This window comes from Aedes aegypti, chromosome 2 (assembly GCF_002204515.2).
Source record: "Aedes aegypti strain LVP_AGWG chromosome 2, AaegL5.0 Primary Assembly, whole genome shotgun sequence".
Classification (NCBI taxonomy): Eukaryota; Metazoa; Arthropoda; class Insecta; order Diptera; family Culicidae; genus Aedes; species Aedes aegypti.
In genome coordinates, this window is record NC_035108.1 from 55196623 (window position 1) to 55211527 (window position 14905).

The 14905-nt window shown below is 43.7% G+C and overlaps 1 protein-coding gene across 1 annotated transcript in view; it reads left to right on the plus strand.

Moving 5' to 3' along the window:
- Nucleotides 1-14271, plus strand: part of LOC5566270 (3 beta-hydroxysteroid dehydrogenase/Delta 5-->4-isomerase) — an 80246-nt gene extending 65975 nt beyond the window's left edge. The window contains exon 4 of the mRNA XM_001650614.2: nucleotides 13479-14271. Coding sequence (XP_001650664.1) covers nucleotides 13479-14086 — 608 coding nt within the window. The 3' untranslated portion in view covers nucleotides 14087-14271. The remainder of the gene's footprint in view (nucleotides 1-13478) is intronic.
- The last annotated feature ends 634 nt before the right edge of the window (nucleotides 14272-14905 follow it).

A 14905-nucleotide genomic window follows, 5' to 3' on the forward strand; every position in this document is an offset into this window, starting at 1 on the left:
TCAGCTAAATCAATCGGACGACGCAAAACCGAACTGTCCTGCTTGGGCTTCTCGAAGCACTACCCAGCAAGACGCTCCAAAACAGGGGGAAAAAATTCTCCGGCAACGAAAACGCGCGAATCCGTCAGCTAAATCAATCGGACGACGCAAAACCGAACTGTCCTGCTTGGGCTTCACAAAGCACTACCCAGCAAGACGCTCCAAAACAGGGGGAAAAAAAATTCTCCGGCAACGAAAACGCGCGAATCCGTCAGCTAAATCAATCGGACGACGCAAAACCGAACTGTCCTGCTTGGGCTTCTCGAAGCACTACCCAGCAAGACGCTCCAAAACAGGGGGAAAAAATTCTCCGGCAACGAAAACGCGCGAATCCGTCAGCTAAATCAATCGGACGACGCAAAACCGAACTGTCCTGCTTGGGCTTCTCGAAGCACTACCCAGCAAGACGCTCCAAAACAGGGGGAAAAAATTCTCCGGCAACGAAAACGCGCGAATCCGTCAGCTAAATCAATCGGACGACGCAAAACCGAACTGTCCTGCTTGGGCTTCACAAAGCACTACCCAGCAAGACGCTCCAAAACAGGGGGAAAAAAATTCTCCGGCAACGAAAACGCGCGAATCCGTCAGCTAAATCAATCGGACGACGCAAAACCGAACTGTCCTGCTTGGGCTTCACAAAGCACTACCCAGCAAGACGCTCCAAAACAGGGGGAAAAAATTCTCCGGCAACGAAAACGCGCGAATCCGTCAGCTAAATCAATCGGACGACGCAAAACCGAACTGTCCTGCTTGGGCTTCTCGAAGCACTACCTAACTTGGAATTCAAGATTGATCTTGTACTAAAACTCCAAAGGCACAAATCTCACGAAAAAGCAGTACACAACATGGTCTAACCCACCGGTGTACTAAATTCACTCGGTCTGAGAATTGTGATACTTGAGCGGGGCACGCTCCCGTATGATCCCCACGTGATCTGGACCCGCTTTAATGTCAAAATTCTTCGACCGAGTAAGTTTAGTACACCAGTGGATAAGATCATTACAGTTTTAATTATGACTTTGTGAAATAACTACCAGGAAGCTTAAATAAGAAGACCGAGTTCATTGGTTTACTATTTCTTTAGTTTAGAGCCTCGAAACACGGGACACAAGTCAGCCATTGGACGTCCATTTTTGAATTCCGAGATTCATTTACTTTCTGGCGTAACACACCAACTGGGACAGAGCCCGCTTCTCAGCTTTCACGGATAAAAATCTGAATTCCAAAACATGGTTTAAAAGCTATTGTATTGTGTTAAAGAACGTGGCTCTAAATCAGTTATTTTTGATTTCATTTTATAGAGTTGACTAACAGAACTATAAATAGATCATAAATGGATGCGCAAAAACATAATTTTCAAAAATATAACGCTTGTGTTGCGTAACGGCAATCTGACTCAAGATATCATAATAGTCCAAATCATGGTGTATTTTCATAAGATGAAAACACACTGAAATAAAGAATCATCAGGGTGCATAATCATGGTTTTGGGATACTGATTTCTACCCATGTTCTTGTGAGCACTTCCACAGTTATTAACATAGAGTTTTCTTTGCCAATTGACCATTGTTGCTTGTGTATATCGCGTGGCAAGTGCGAAGACACTCTATGCCCTAGGAAGTTGAGCAAATGTCCACTACAAAAAGATCCTCGGTGGGTTTCGAAGCCACGACCTTCAGCTTGGTCTTGCTGAACATCTGCGCGTTTACCGCTTTTCGGAGTACTGCTACAGAACATGCTTTATTAATCAATAACACTAATGCCACTACGCAAGATTACGACTAAGTCGGTGTGTAATGATTACAGCTTTTTGTGTCCTAAAATATCCTACCTATTTGTTATCTTCTCACAGGGTTAAACCCGAGACGCTCGCTGGGGACGAGACCTTACAGGCCTAGCCACCAGGGGTTCCCAAACTCTTCTTTCAGGGTCGGCTCTTAGCACTGATCAAAAGTTCAACAACTAACACTTTTCTTTTAATATAATTTTATTGACTTACGGTGTGTCTGGTGTGGGTGTGTGTGTATAGGGGCCGGCCGGCACTGGAGAGGCGATAGGGTGATCTAGCGGGCTAACAATGATGGGATTGGTCGTGGTCTCCTGGGCTGGTGGTTTGCTGGGCTTCGTGGTGCTGCTATTCCAGGCGTGGGGTACACTGATGGTAGGATGTTCCCACGTGGCTTAGCAAGCCGATGATGGAACGACGGGCTTCGCGGGTCCTACTAGCGTATCCACGTGCTTGCTAGTGTATAGCCACGGAATGTGACCTCCGGAATGGATGGTGGGTTTGGAACCCACTGAAACTCCTAGCCGAAACTTTAATGGGTCCTAATAGGGATGGCGTAGGGGTAGGGAGCTTTTAGGGTTCTGCTAGGCCGCTTTATTAGGTTAGGTTACCTGACTCGGTGGTACTTGGCGTCGTCTCGCCTTTTCCACTTCTTTTGAAACCCTTTCAGGGTCTATATTATCACTAGTGAACTAAGGTCCAACTGCACTTCACTATCTATTTTCGTACGTCTGTACTGCTTGAATACTTAAGTGGAAAAGACTGGCCAAAGGTCTTACAACTTAAGGCAGACCCCTTAGCATACCCTATCTTCCCCCTTCGCACCTCCTTTTTCCATCTCCTTTGCCCCTCCTCCCCTCCTTTGATCCAATAATGCCCACTTACTCCTCCCATTCCAGTATCCTTTTGTGTATGTGGTATGTCATGTGTTATGAGCGTTACAATCGTTTTTTTCTTCATTCAAACCAACAGTTGGCGGTGGGAGTGAGTCATAAATTTTCTTTCTAATCGGAATTCAATTTTAATCTCCGCTTCCCATGTTGCATACAAGAAATGAGTGACTATGATAATCTTATATCTAAACGAACAGTTTTAGTACCCTAATTTTCTCTCTCCAACTATTTCGTTCCTTCTTCTTTGCTCGGAGTTGGGTCCTAGGGTAAAGTACCCAAAACGGTAACACTACCTCACACTCCCCGTAAAAATAAATTGATTTATCAATTTATTTTATCATGTGCAATATTCTTATTTTCCTCAATTTATTTCAGTAAATCACTGTACAGTTGTACTCCCAGGGTTGGGCTTGCCTTTTGCAATCTTCGTAATCCGTAAGAGTAAATAATTCGAAGCTAAGTTAACTAAATAGAATCATCTTGTCAAATTTTGGACAAGATACCATTTATTAGCGTCTCTACCCTTATCTCTCATTAATCGGTCTTCCTCTTCCTTAATCTCAACTCAATTGAGAGGGAGAATTCTGACCGAATGTTACCACATTTGACTAGAGCTGTACATGATAAAGTGGAACTCAAGAACTCCATTGGCATTGTGACTGATACTGAAGTAACCCGAGTAGATGGTGGGTTTCATGATGTTATTAGTGTTGATCTAGTGCGGTTGTATGGAAAATGGTTGAAGTGTCGCAATCTGATATCATAGGAAAAATGAACGTTCAAAATTTTTCTGTGCTTATCGAATTTTTCCATTTTACCGTTGTAAGTTCCCTTGATCAGTTTTCCTCCGATTAAGCGTACTATGATGTCGGATAGCAAGATCTATTGCAATTAAGACGAAACTTGGGAAACAAATAATTGTGAACATAACTACTACTCTGGACATGACAATCGAACACCAATTAGACAGACCTTGAACTTCATCATACTCTAGGACTTATCTCCTTTTAAAAACGAAAAATTTAAACAAAACCAAACTAAATAACGTAATTATGGAACTCTGAAACATTGTAGAACGACATGTAACTTGAAGAACAATTAGGGATAACAAATTAGAGAAATTATTCCTACAAACTACCTACCAATTTATTATGATCTAGTATCTACATTTAGGAATCTCTTTCTTCAGCATTCCCTGGTCTGAGATCAGCCGCTGAGAAAATTCCTACATTTTTCCCGGTACTGTCCATTAGCTCGTAGGAACTAGTTCCACGACGGGCCACAACTGTGCACGGAATGTACATCGGTCCTAATTTGGCATTATAAGCCTCCCCTGCGGAGGATTGTGCGAAGTTTCTTCGGAAAACCTTCTGACCTACTTCGTAGAGAGGAGCTGCTTTCCGAAATCGCAAATTGTAGCTCCTAGTGCTTTTCTCCGAAGCGATCTTTTTGACTGGGAACAACATCGTCCATTTTGAGAACATGTCCATCAGAACAAGCAAATGTGTGTTTCCAGTTTTGCTACGCGGTAAGGACTGGATAAAGTCCATTGAGAGGATCTGAAAAGGTTTTGTGGTGAGACGCTGTTTTCCCATTTCGGGGTGCTGTGAAACGTTCGCCGGTTTGAATTCTTTGCACTGTTGACAGCTTTGAACATATTTCTTGGCCGACTGAGCCATGTTGGGCCAGAAATATCTTTGTCTCAGCTTGTCCAACAACTTCTCATACCCTATGTGAAATGCGGATACGTGCTCTTTTTCGAGAATTTCCTTTCGAAGCGCCTCGGGTATGCAGAGTTTCCACTCATACCGATAATCGAAAACATCGGTTTTCGTCGGTACAAATTTGTATAATTTGTCAGATTCGATCCGGTAATCTAGGTTTTCTTCGGGATTTGCCTTAACTTTATTGAGTAAATCTTGATACCAGTCGTTTACCGTGATTTCTAACACCTCGACTGCTCGAGAGAGGGCATCAGGGATGATATTGTCCCTGCCTCTCCTGTGTTTGATATCGAAGTCATTGATTTGCAAGGGATCAATGCTCCACCTACTCAGACGGGATGACGTCTTCCACCTCCCGTTCATAATATATGTTAGTGCGGACGCATCGGTCAACACGGTGAAATGCATCCCCTCGATATATGGTCGAAATTTTTCGATGGCTGAGAGTACCGCCAGGCCCTCTTTCTCGGTCGCTGCGTATGATTGCTGAGCGGGAGTCAGTTTTTGCGAAAAATACGCAATCACTTTCTCACCATCATCGTGCTCTTGGGACAGCACGGCAGCTATCGCATTATCGCTAGCATCGGTCTGTATTTGGAAAGGTAAGCTGAAATTCGGATTGCTCAAAATAGGAGCTGAGATCAAACTCTCCTTCAAACGAATAAACGCCTGTTCGGCTTCATCATTCCATATCAGACACTTGGGTTTCTTTTTGAGCAGATTGGTGAGAGGGGCGCTAATCTCACTAAAAGAGGCAATAAATCGCCTGTAATAGTTTGCCATGCCCAAAAATCGGCGCAAGGCACGAATGGAGCTAGGACGTTCATAATTTAGTATAGCGTCGATCCTGTCTGGGTTCGGGCGAATTCCCTCAGGTGTTAATATGTACCCCAAATAGGGTAACTCAGTCACGCAAAATTTGGATTTTTGGAGGTTGATGGATAAGTTCGCAGCCTGTAGCCTCCTGGCTACTTCACGAAGAGTGCAAAGGTGTGCCTCGAATGTGTCGCTTACCACGACGATATCGTCGAGGTAAACGAACACATTCGGTTCCAGTTCACCATAGCCCAATACCTCGTCCATGAGTCGTGACAGACTTGCTGGACTATTTACTAGACCGAAAGGCAGTCTGGTAAACTGGAACAATCCTCTCCCCACCACTGAGAAGGCCGTATACTTACGTGAGTGGCAATCGAGCGGGATTTGGAGAAAGGCTTTCGTTAAATCGATCGTGGTCATAAATTTACTTGCTCCTAGCCGACTCAGTATACGGTCTTGGTGGGGAAGAGGATAGGCATCCCTTTGTGTTCGCTCATTCAGACGACGGGCATCTAGGCATAATCTTACCTCGCCAGAAGGTTTGACCACTGGCACAGTACTGAGAGACCAGTCACTGTTGCTCTTCTCGATCACCTTCTGAGATAATAGCTTATCAATTTCTTGGTTTATTTTCCGCTGCATCTCCGGAGAGGTAGGGTAAGGATTGATTCGAACTGGTGGAGAGCTCCGATATTCTTCCCTCAGTTCAATTTTATGGGTAATCAAGGGTGTGACGTCGAGGGTCTCACCGTCAATTGCTACTTTAAAGAGTGTTTTCACCGCGTCGAGCTGAGCTCTTTGCTCATCTGTGAGATCGTGAGTGGACTCTTCAATACTGTTTCCCGGGGTACTCTCTACTTCGTCAACTCTAACCAGTCCTTCCTCTCCTAGCAAAGTTGGTCGTATATGAAATGCTCTCCAGAAGTCTTCGAAACCCAAAATGAGTCTCCTTCGGAGTTCGGGCGCCACCAGAGTGGGAATGATACGAGTCTGGTTGTGAAAAGTGATAGGCAGATGAACGAGACCTTTTACAGGGACGTCCTTCCCCTCCGCCGTTCTAACCGAAGCCGGAGTAGAATAAATTTTCAATTTTAATGTTCTAATGAGCTTTTCGGCACCGGTCCCCAATACTGATCGCTGGGCTCCGCTGTCCAAAAGGCCGAGTATTTCTACTCCCATAACATTCACCTTGGCAAAAGGTCTACCATCTCCCTGTATGTGAACGAAAATTTCGTTTAAATCGTGTGCAATGTCATAATCGGTAGCTGAAATGGGCTCAAAGCCGTATGAGGTCAAGGTTTGTGCCATTTGCTTTTGAGTGGGAGGGTTTTCGAGGTCTAAATCAACTTGCCTCCTCAAGCTGACCCTTTGGTGTTTTTTTGACAAACTGGACATGCACTAGTAAAGACGTCCTGAAAACCACAAACACGACAAAATTTGTGCCTTGGCTCGGGACATTCGACATAGTGGTGTCCGTGAGTTCGGCAATTGTAGCACGTGCCAATGGGTGGTCTACGGTATTGCTCTGCAATAGCCAGCATCGTACCCGTAGAAGACCCTTCCATCGGTTGGATTTTCTCCTCTACTCTCCCCTTACCACTCTCTTTTCCTACCTTGGGTGGTTGTTCCTCCTTCCCCTCTCCAGATAGTTTCGGTTTTGATTGGTTTTTACTATTCGTAAAAACTCGGGTATTATTCCCTGAGTTACCGCTATTGCCTTTCTCTCTGTTGGACGTAATCTCGCTAACCTGGTTTGGCCTAGCCCGAGTGTCGTTTTGCTTTTGGAGAAAGCTGAAATTCTCATCAATTTTCCTGCCATACTTTTTCAATTTGCTTAGGGATCTGATCCCTGCTCCCGTCAAAGCATTTTTGTAATCGTGGCGCATATTGCGCCAGATTAAATCAAATTTTCGTCTCTCCGATAACTGTTTGGTCATGCACTGGAAAATTTTCTGCATGTCGTGGGAATAATCAGAGAATCTTTCACCTCGGGATTGGCGGCGATTGGTAGCCTGAATTTCTAGTTGGAAGTCAAGATCGGGGGGTAAAAATTCCCTTTTCAACTCCCTCTTCAACTCTGACCAATTTCTGAAATCCCCATTGTCAACACCATCGATATACCAATCTTTGGCACGACCGGTGAATAAATGAAGCGCGGACCTAAACAGCTCTCGATCTGAAATATCCTCAGATCTAGATCGCATCTTGACTTCCTTCAAAAATTCAGCCAATTTCCGACCGTCATCCTTACCATCATATTTAAGTCGCCATTCGGCTACTGGGATCCTTTTTATTGATTTTCTAGCCCTCTTATGCTTTTTCGACCTCTTGTTTTTCTTCCTTTCTTCTTCGGTTGAGCTACTAGAACTCGAACTCAAAGATTCTGAGCTCTCCGAGGAATCAGTAGAGAAAGTTTGCTCAGACGAAGTGGAGCTCCTTACCGTCTTCTTCCTATCCTTCTTCATTATCGACCTGATGCTATCTCTTTTTCTCAGCTTATTCATTTTTCCTTTCTTTTCAGAAGTTCGAACACATTCATAATTTTCACCAGAGCTTTCCATTGAACTTTCTACGTTTTTCTGAAACTCTACACTTCTTCTATTTCCTTTTCCCGAATCAGCTTTTACAGATTTACTAGAAGACGCTGATCTTTTAAATTCGACCTGTTCCATTCCATTCTCATTTTCTGATGTAGATGAACGGTCTGATGGAGATGCGTTACTGGTGTTCAACATAATAGTGGAACCATTCTTAGATTGGCTCAGGTTCTCATTCAGTTCAGTCAAGAGTTTTTCTAAATTCTTCTTTCTTTTAATACAAGATGCCATTTCCTCCAATCTTTGCCGTTCTATTAAAATTTCTTGCTCTCGCTTGAGCCTCTGCTGCTCAGACGTATGCTTAGCTTAGCTTAGCTTAGCTTAGACTGACTACACATATCAATGGTTGCTATTCCGTGATTGACCGAAGTCAGTGAAAATGCACAAAGAATCAACAAGAAGTTCGGCTGGGATAGGCCATAATCTTCTTCAGTGTGCATAATTCAGTGCCTCTATTTATACAGGGTCAATAACGGCGCCGGCCACGTCCTTGCAGTCAGGTGGGATTGGAGGAAGGAATGTTAGTGTGTAACCTTTGCTATATGGAGACCGTGTTTACCTCTGCATCTCCACAAAGGTTACTGGGAGGGATGTTTGTTAATGGGGAGGATCGTTGGGTCACAGGATTCACTTTGATAAGCGATTAGACCATGATAAATTATTTGACGCGAGCTAAGGATCGAACACTACCAACCTGCTTCGCGAACCGCGCCACTAATAGATCATGCCACGCGAGCGACGCGCGACACGATTGATCCTGCTCACATCACCCGCCCTCGCAGGAGCAAGTGACGCGAGCAAAGGATCAAACACTACTAACCTGCTTCGCGATCCGCGCCACTAATAAATCATGCCACGCGAGCGACGCGCGACACGATTGATCCTGCTCACATCACCCGCCCCCGCAGGAGCAAGTGACGCGAGCAAAGGATCAAACACTACTAACCTGCTTCGCGATCCGCGCCACTAATAGATCATGCCACGCGAGCGACGCGTGACACGATTGATCCTGCTCACATCACCCGCCCCCGCAGGAGCAAGTGACGCGAGCAAAGGATCAAACACTACTAACCTGCTTCGCGAACCGCGCCACTAATAAATCATGCCACGCGAGCGACGCGCGACACGATTGATCCTGCTCACATCACCCGCCCCCGCAGGAGCAAGTGACGCGAGCAAAGGATCAAACACTACTAACCTGCTTCGCGAACCGCGCCACTAATAAATCATGCCACGCGAGCGACGCGCGACACGATTGATCCTGCTCACATCACCCGCCCCCGCAGGAGCAAGTGACGCGAGCAAAGGATCAAACACTACTAACCTGCTTCGCGATCCGCGCCACTAATAGATCATGCCACGCGAGCGACGCGCGACACGATTGATCCTGCTCACATCACCCGCTCCCGCAGGAGCAAGTGACGCGAGCAAAGGATCAAACACTACTAACCTGCTTCGCGATCCGCGACACTAATAAATCATGCCACGCGAGCGACGCGTGACACGATTGATCCTGCTCACATCACCCGCCCCCGCAGGAGCAAGTGACGCGAGCAAAGGATCAAACACTACTAACCTGCTTCGCGAACCGCGCCACTAATAAATCATGCCACGCGAGCGACGCGCGACACGATTGATCCTGCTCACATCACCCGCCCCCGCAGGAGCAAGTGACGCGAGCAAAGGATCAAACACTACTCGCCTCTGCTGCTCAGACGTATGAACGACAAAGTCCTTAAATGCAGAGATCAAATGTTCAAATTCCTTCTCTTTTCCTGGTTCGTATTCATTCAGTTTTAGTAGAATTTCATCTGCCCTTTTCTTCGAAAGTTCAATTTCATGCTTCTTCTGTTTTATGACGCTCATTTCTCCTCCACTTGCCTGTTCTAACTCTCCCCCTTCATCCCCACCTTCGAGAGTAGCAACCGTATCGTTCAACGTTGCGATCTCGGTGCGTACTTCTCCTAAAACCTCTGTTATTTTCTCATCCAATGGAACTGCTTTGGTTTTATCGCTCTCCGAGTTCATTGCATCAAAATGAGTTGCCATGATCTCGTCTATTTGGTCTTCGATGTCACTAATCTGTTGTAGATACTTGCGAGCATCAGTAGCTCTCGCAAGCTGACTAATTCTCACACGGTAATGAATAATACGGGTTCTCAATTTTTGTTTTTGCCTGGCATCGGTTTTGGGATTCTCAAAAATTCCACGAATAATCTGAATTCGGGATCTCACAATCTCAATCTCTTCCTGGGCTGTTCTCCACGTCCTAGCGAAGGCCGTAGAATTTATGCCCATATTTCTCTCCTCTTTCATCCTATCCTTTAATTTTCGTCGTTTTACGCTATCGTGATCGTCAAAATGAAATAACATATTTCTGATCAAGAGTTCGTGTTCCACCTCGTCTATAGCAAGATGGGACACATCCATGTGTCGGTAAGCCGACTGTAAATCCATCGCAAGGCTTTTCCACTACAGTCACACTTGCCAATCGAAAAATGTTCTTGTATTAATCGAGAGATAACGTTGATCAAAATTTGTTAATTACCTAGTTGTGATTGGTTGAGTCAAGACCCATTAATGAAAAAAAAATTAGAAAAAATACCTAAAATTGATTCGCGCGCAACTATTTAGTACGCTTTTTATCAAATTAATTACTCTAAACGACGTTCGCGCACTAGTAGAAGCACAGCTCTCTCAGTGATCTCTGCAGAAAGTGTGTCTCGCACTACACAGATCAAATACCCTACCTATTCACCAATCCGAGCAAATAAAGGTTATTTTTCTAGCTATTGCAAATATGCTCCCTAAGTAATCTCACTCCCGTTGAACTTCTGATCAGTATTGCTTTTCTTTAAGCTGGGCGCCAATTGTTATCTTCTCACAGGGTTAAACCCGAGACGCTCGCTGGGGACGAGACCTTACAGGCCTAGCCACCAGGGGTTCCCAAACTCTTCTTTCAGGGTCGGCTCTTAGCACTGATCAAAAGTTCAACAACTAACACTTTTCTTTTAATATAATTTTATTGACTTACGGTGTGTCTGGTGTGGGTGTGTGTGTATAGGGGCCGGCCGGCACTGGAGAGGCGATAGGGTGATCTAGCGGGCTAACAATGATGGGATTGGTCGTGGTCTCCTGGGCTGGTGGTTTGCTGGGCTTCGTGGTGCTGCTATTCCGGGCGTGGGGTACACTGATGGTAGGATGTTCCCACGTGGCTTAGCAAGCCGATGATGGAACGACGGGCTTCGCGGGTCCTACTAGCGTATCCACGTGCTTGCTAGTGTATAGCCACGGAATGTGACCTCCGGAATGGATGGTGGGTTTGGAACCCACTGAAACTCCTGGCCGAAACTTTAATGGGTCCTAATAGGGATGGCGTAGGGGTAGGGAGCTTTTAGGGTTCTGCTAGGCCGCTTTATTAGGTTAGGTTACCTGACTCGGTGGTACTTGGCGTCGTCTCGCCTTTTCCACTTCTTTTGAAACCCTTTCAGGGTCTATATTATCACTAGTGAACTAAGGTCCAACTGCACTTCACTATCTATTTTCGTACGTCTGTACTGCTTGAATACTTAAGTGGAAAAGACTGGCCAAAGGTCTTACAACTTAAGGCAGACCCCTTAGCATACCCTATCTTCCCCCTTCGCACCTCCTTTTTCCATCTCCTTTGCCCCTCCTCCCCTCCTTTGATCCAATAATGCCCACTTACTCCTCCCATTCCAGTATCCTTTTGTGTATGTGGTATGTCATGTGTTATGAGCGTTACAATCGTTTTTTTCTTCATTCAAACCAACAGTTGGCGGTGGGAGTGAGTCATAAATTTTCTTTCTAATCGGAATTCAATTTTAATCTCCGCTTCCCATGTTGCATACAAGAAATGAGTGACTATGATAATCTTATATCTAAACGAACAGTTTTAGTACCCTAATTTTCTCTCTCCAACTATTTCGTTCCTTCTTCTTTGCTCGGAGTTGGGTCCTAGGGTAAAGTACCCAAAACGGTAACATATTTTGATACAAAATTGTCGCGTAATTTTGTATCTCTGAAAGGACACAATATTAAGGTACCGCGGGGCAAGTGAGAATCCGGGGTTAAGTGGGACGTTCCGTCATAGCTCACTTAGGAAAAGCTTTTCATGGGGATATTCGTCTAGAAAGTTGAAGATACAATGACAAGTTATGTATTAAGTACAAATATACTCTTATTTTTATTACCATGTCGTTCATGTAACAGTTGTCAATTCAGCGCCATTTTCAACTTACTTGATAAATTGTGACACGTTTCACGTTTTGCATTGGCTCGCAAAAAATAAATGTGTTATAAATCGAATATCCGTCAGTAAGCTACAATTTTAAGTATTATTACAAGCTGCTAACGATAAACCGGTATTTTGTTTTCATTTCATATGTTTGATGGTCTAACTTACCCTAAAATATGTTCATACCTGGGGTAAGTGGGACCTATCAAAACAAGCACCATAATCAAAACTTTTCCTATATGTTTCGAACATTTTCTTATAGAGTAGCATTAAAACATTCAAACAAATGATTTTTATCAAAAAGATCAATCTCAACTTACGTAATTGCATAAGAGGGAGAAGAAATGTGTAATTTTTCTATATATTTTTTTTATTCATTTTTAAATTTTTGAAATACGATTGCAAAATTGAACAAAGACTGGGATGAAATTTGAAATGCATCATGAGAACGATTACTTATTTGTTTTAATTGAACTTTATTATTTATTTCTACAAATTTAGTAGTTACGCAAAACAATTCCACCCCGTTAAGTGGTTTTCTGCCATGCATATAAATAATGACAGAACAAATTACAATTTCGTAAATTATTGAAAGTTTATGTGCTACTTTTAATTAATAACTTATAAATGATATATTTTGAACGAGTTTTATTCCTTTTACACTTTTATTGAGAATTTTTCAGTTAATATTAAGTTTGACGTGACATACTATTAAACACACGTTTTCTTTCTAAAGCGTTACGCATTTTATGATTGATCCCTTATGTACATCAAAAATGTAATCAAATTTATATATCTATGATTTATCAATCCTAATATTGTAATGGTTGACTCACTGATGTGGATTGACGCATGAAACTGGATGTGTCCCACTTGCCCCGTTTGGCGAGGTAACTGCGTCTAATGGCTCATTGTAAAACTTTCTTCTAATGTCTTCACAATTTCGAAATTGTTCGACCAAATTCATGCACACACCAGCAAATGTGTTGCCAAAATGTGATGGTGTAGTTGGATTTGAGAAATATTGACATTTCAAAATTTTAGTGAACAATTTGTTTGAACTATCGTTTTTTTATGTCCCACTTGCCCCGGGGTACCTTACTGTGAATTTTCCCTGCAAAGCTTTTACATCAGCGCTGATATCCGTCGCCATCTACATCCCCGTATTAACTCTCGCTTACGTTTGATACAGCAGCTGACTGTGCATTTCTCACTCACTTAATACCCTCCACTGACTGTAGTCGGTTTCGCCACCTCGCAATTAAAATTCGAACAACCGATGATAGTCACCCGCGCTAACTGTAGTACATACATATATCGATCCACCGGACATTATCTCTACAAAGCCGTATATTTCAATTACAGGCATGCTGAAAACGATTGCCATTCGACCACCGGTAGTATTCGGCGAGGGTGACCAGCGATTCATCCCGTCCATCATCAAAGTCGCCCTTCGCTTCAATGGAGAAATCCCCAAGCTAGCCGGTCCCGGAGGGAAACAGCAGCTGGTCTACGCCGGCAATGTCGCTTGGGCACATCTTCGCGCCAAGGACGCCCTATTGACCAAACCAAAGGAAATCTCTGGTCACCCGGTGTTCGTTACGGACGATTCCGGCATCGAGGACACTACTCGCTTCTGTCAGCGCTTATCCCGAGCTAATGAAACGCTTAAGCTACGACCGTCCTGGTACCAGATACCGCTCTTTCTGTCCTTCTTCCTGGCGTTCCTGCTGGAGCTGCTGATTAAAGCGCTTAATCCGATTGTGAAAATTAAACTGAGCTTTCCCCCGTGCGGACTGCTCTCGTACATGTCATCGATTCTGCTCTACAATCGGATCCGGGCGTCTATCTATCTGGATTATGAGCCTATCTACGGCGAGGAAAAAGCAGTCTCTAATGCGGCCCTCTGGTATGAAAAATGGTATCAAGACTACTGCCAGCAGCATAAGCTGAAGAAGTTGAAAGTCAAATGAGAATCCGCTGCATTCTCTCTTGCCAGGGATTGGGGCCGATAATTGAAATTTGTTTGTATAATCTAGGAATGTAAGCATTTTTTTTCCTCTCGCGGGGTGGATTGTCCACCCCAGAATACTCAAAGGCATATTAGAGTGTAGTTTAGTTAATGTACATTTATACCAAGGCGAAAGGTGAACCAAACCGAACCAGACTTTCGATAATAATCCGAAATTCCTTTCTGCTGAACCCCTTATAAAGCCAGCTAAGGGATGGGATACCTTTCTTTGCTAAAGTATAAGACTTGGCCCAAGCATTTAATTAAAAAATTCAAATTGACTTCATTTGAATAAACATCGATGAGTACGGTGGACTTTGGATCGGAGCCCTTCGTTGAGGCCAGTTTATATTCGAGTAGCGGTAAGAATTCCTAAATTAATTAAACTTTTATTAGGTCTGAATTTAGCGCAAACCCTCGTAGGCAATCTGGAACCGGTGAGTTTTCGGAGACAAAATTCAATTATGTTCGATGATTGCAATGAGCCATGCGGTTTATACCTAATTCTGTGCGCAATTTTATCGTTTTGAGAAGATCAGGTGACACAGGGTTTATTTGAAGAAAGCTTATTCGCGAAACAATGATTGCACCGTTCAGAAACAAAGAAACGAATTTCTCAGGTTTGTATGAAAATTGTGTTTCATGATATTCAATACTTCTATACGATCCGTATCCCAAAATTATAACGATAGCAAATAGACGTAACACATAAAACCATTTTTCTATACATTGACTGACTTTTCAATTTAGGTTATAATCTTTATTGCTAATAAAATATTCA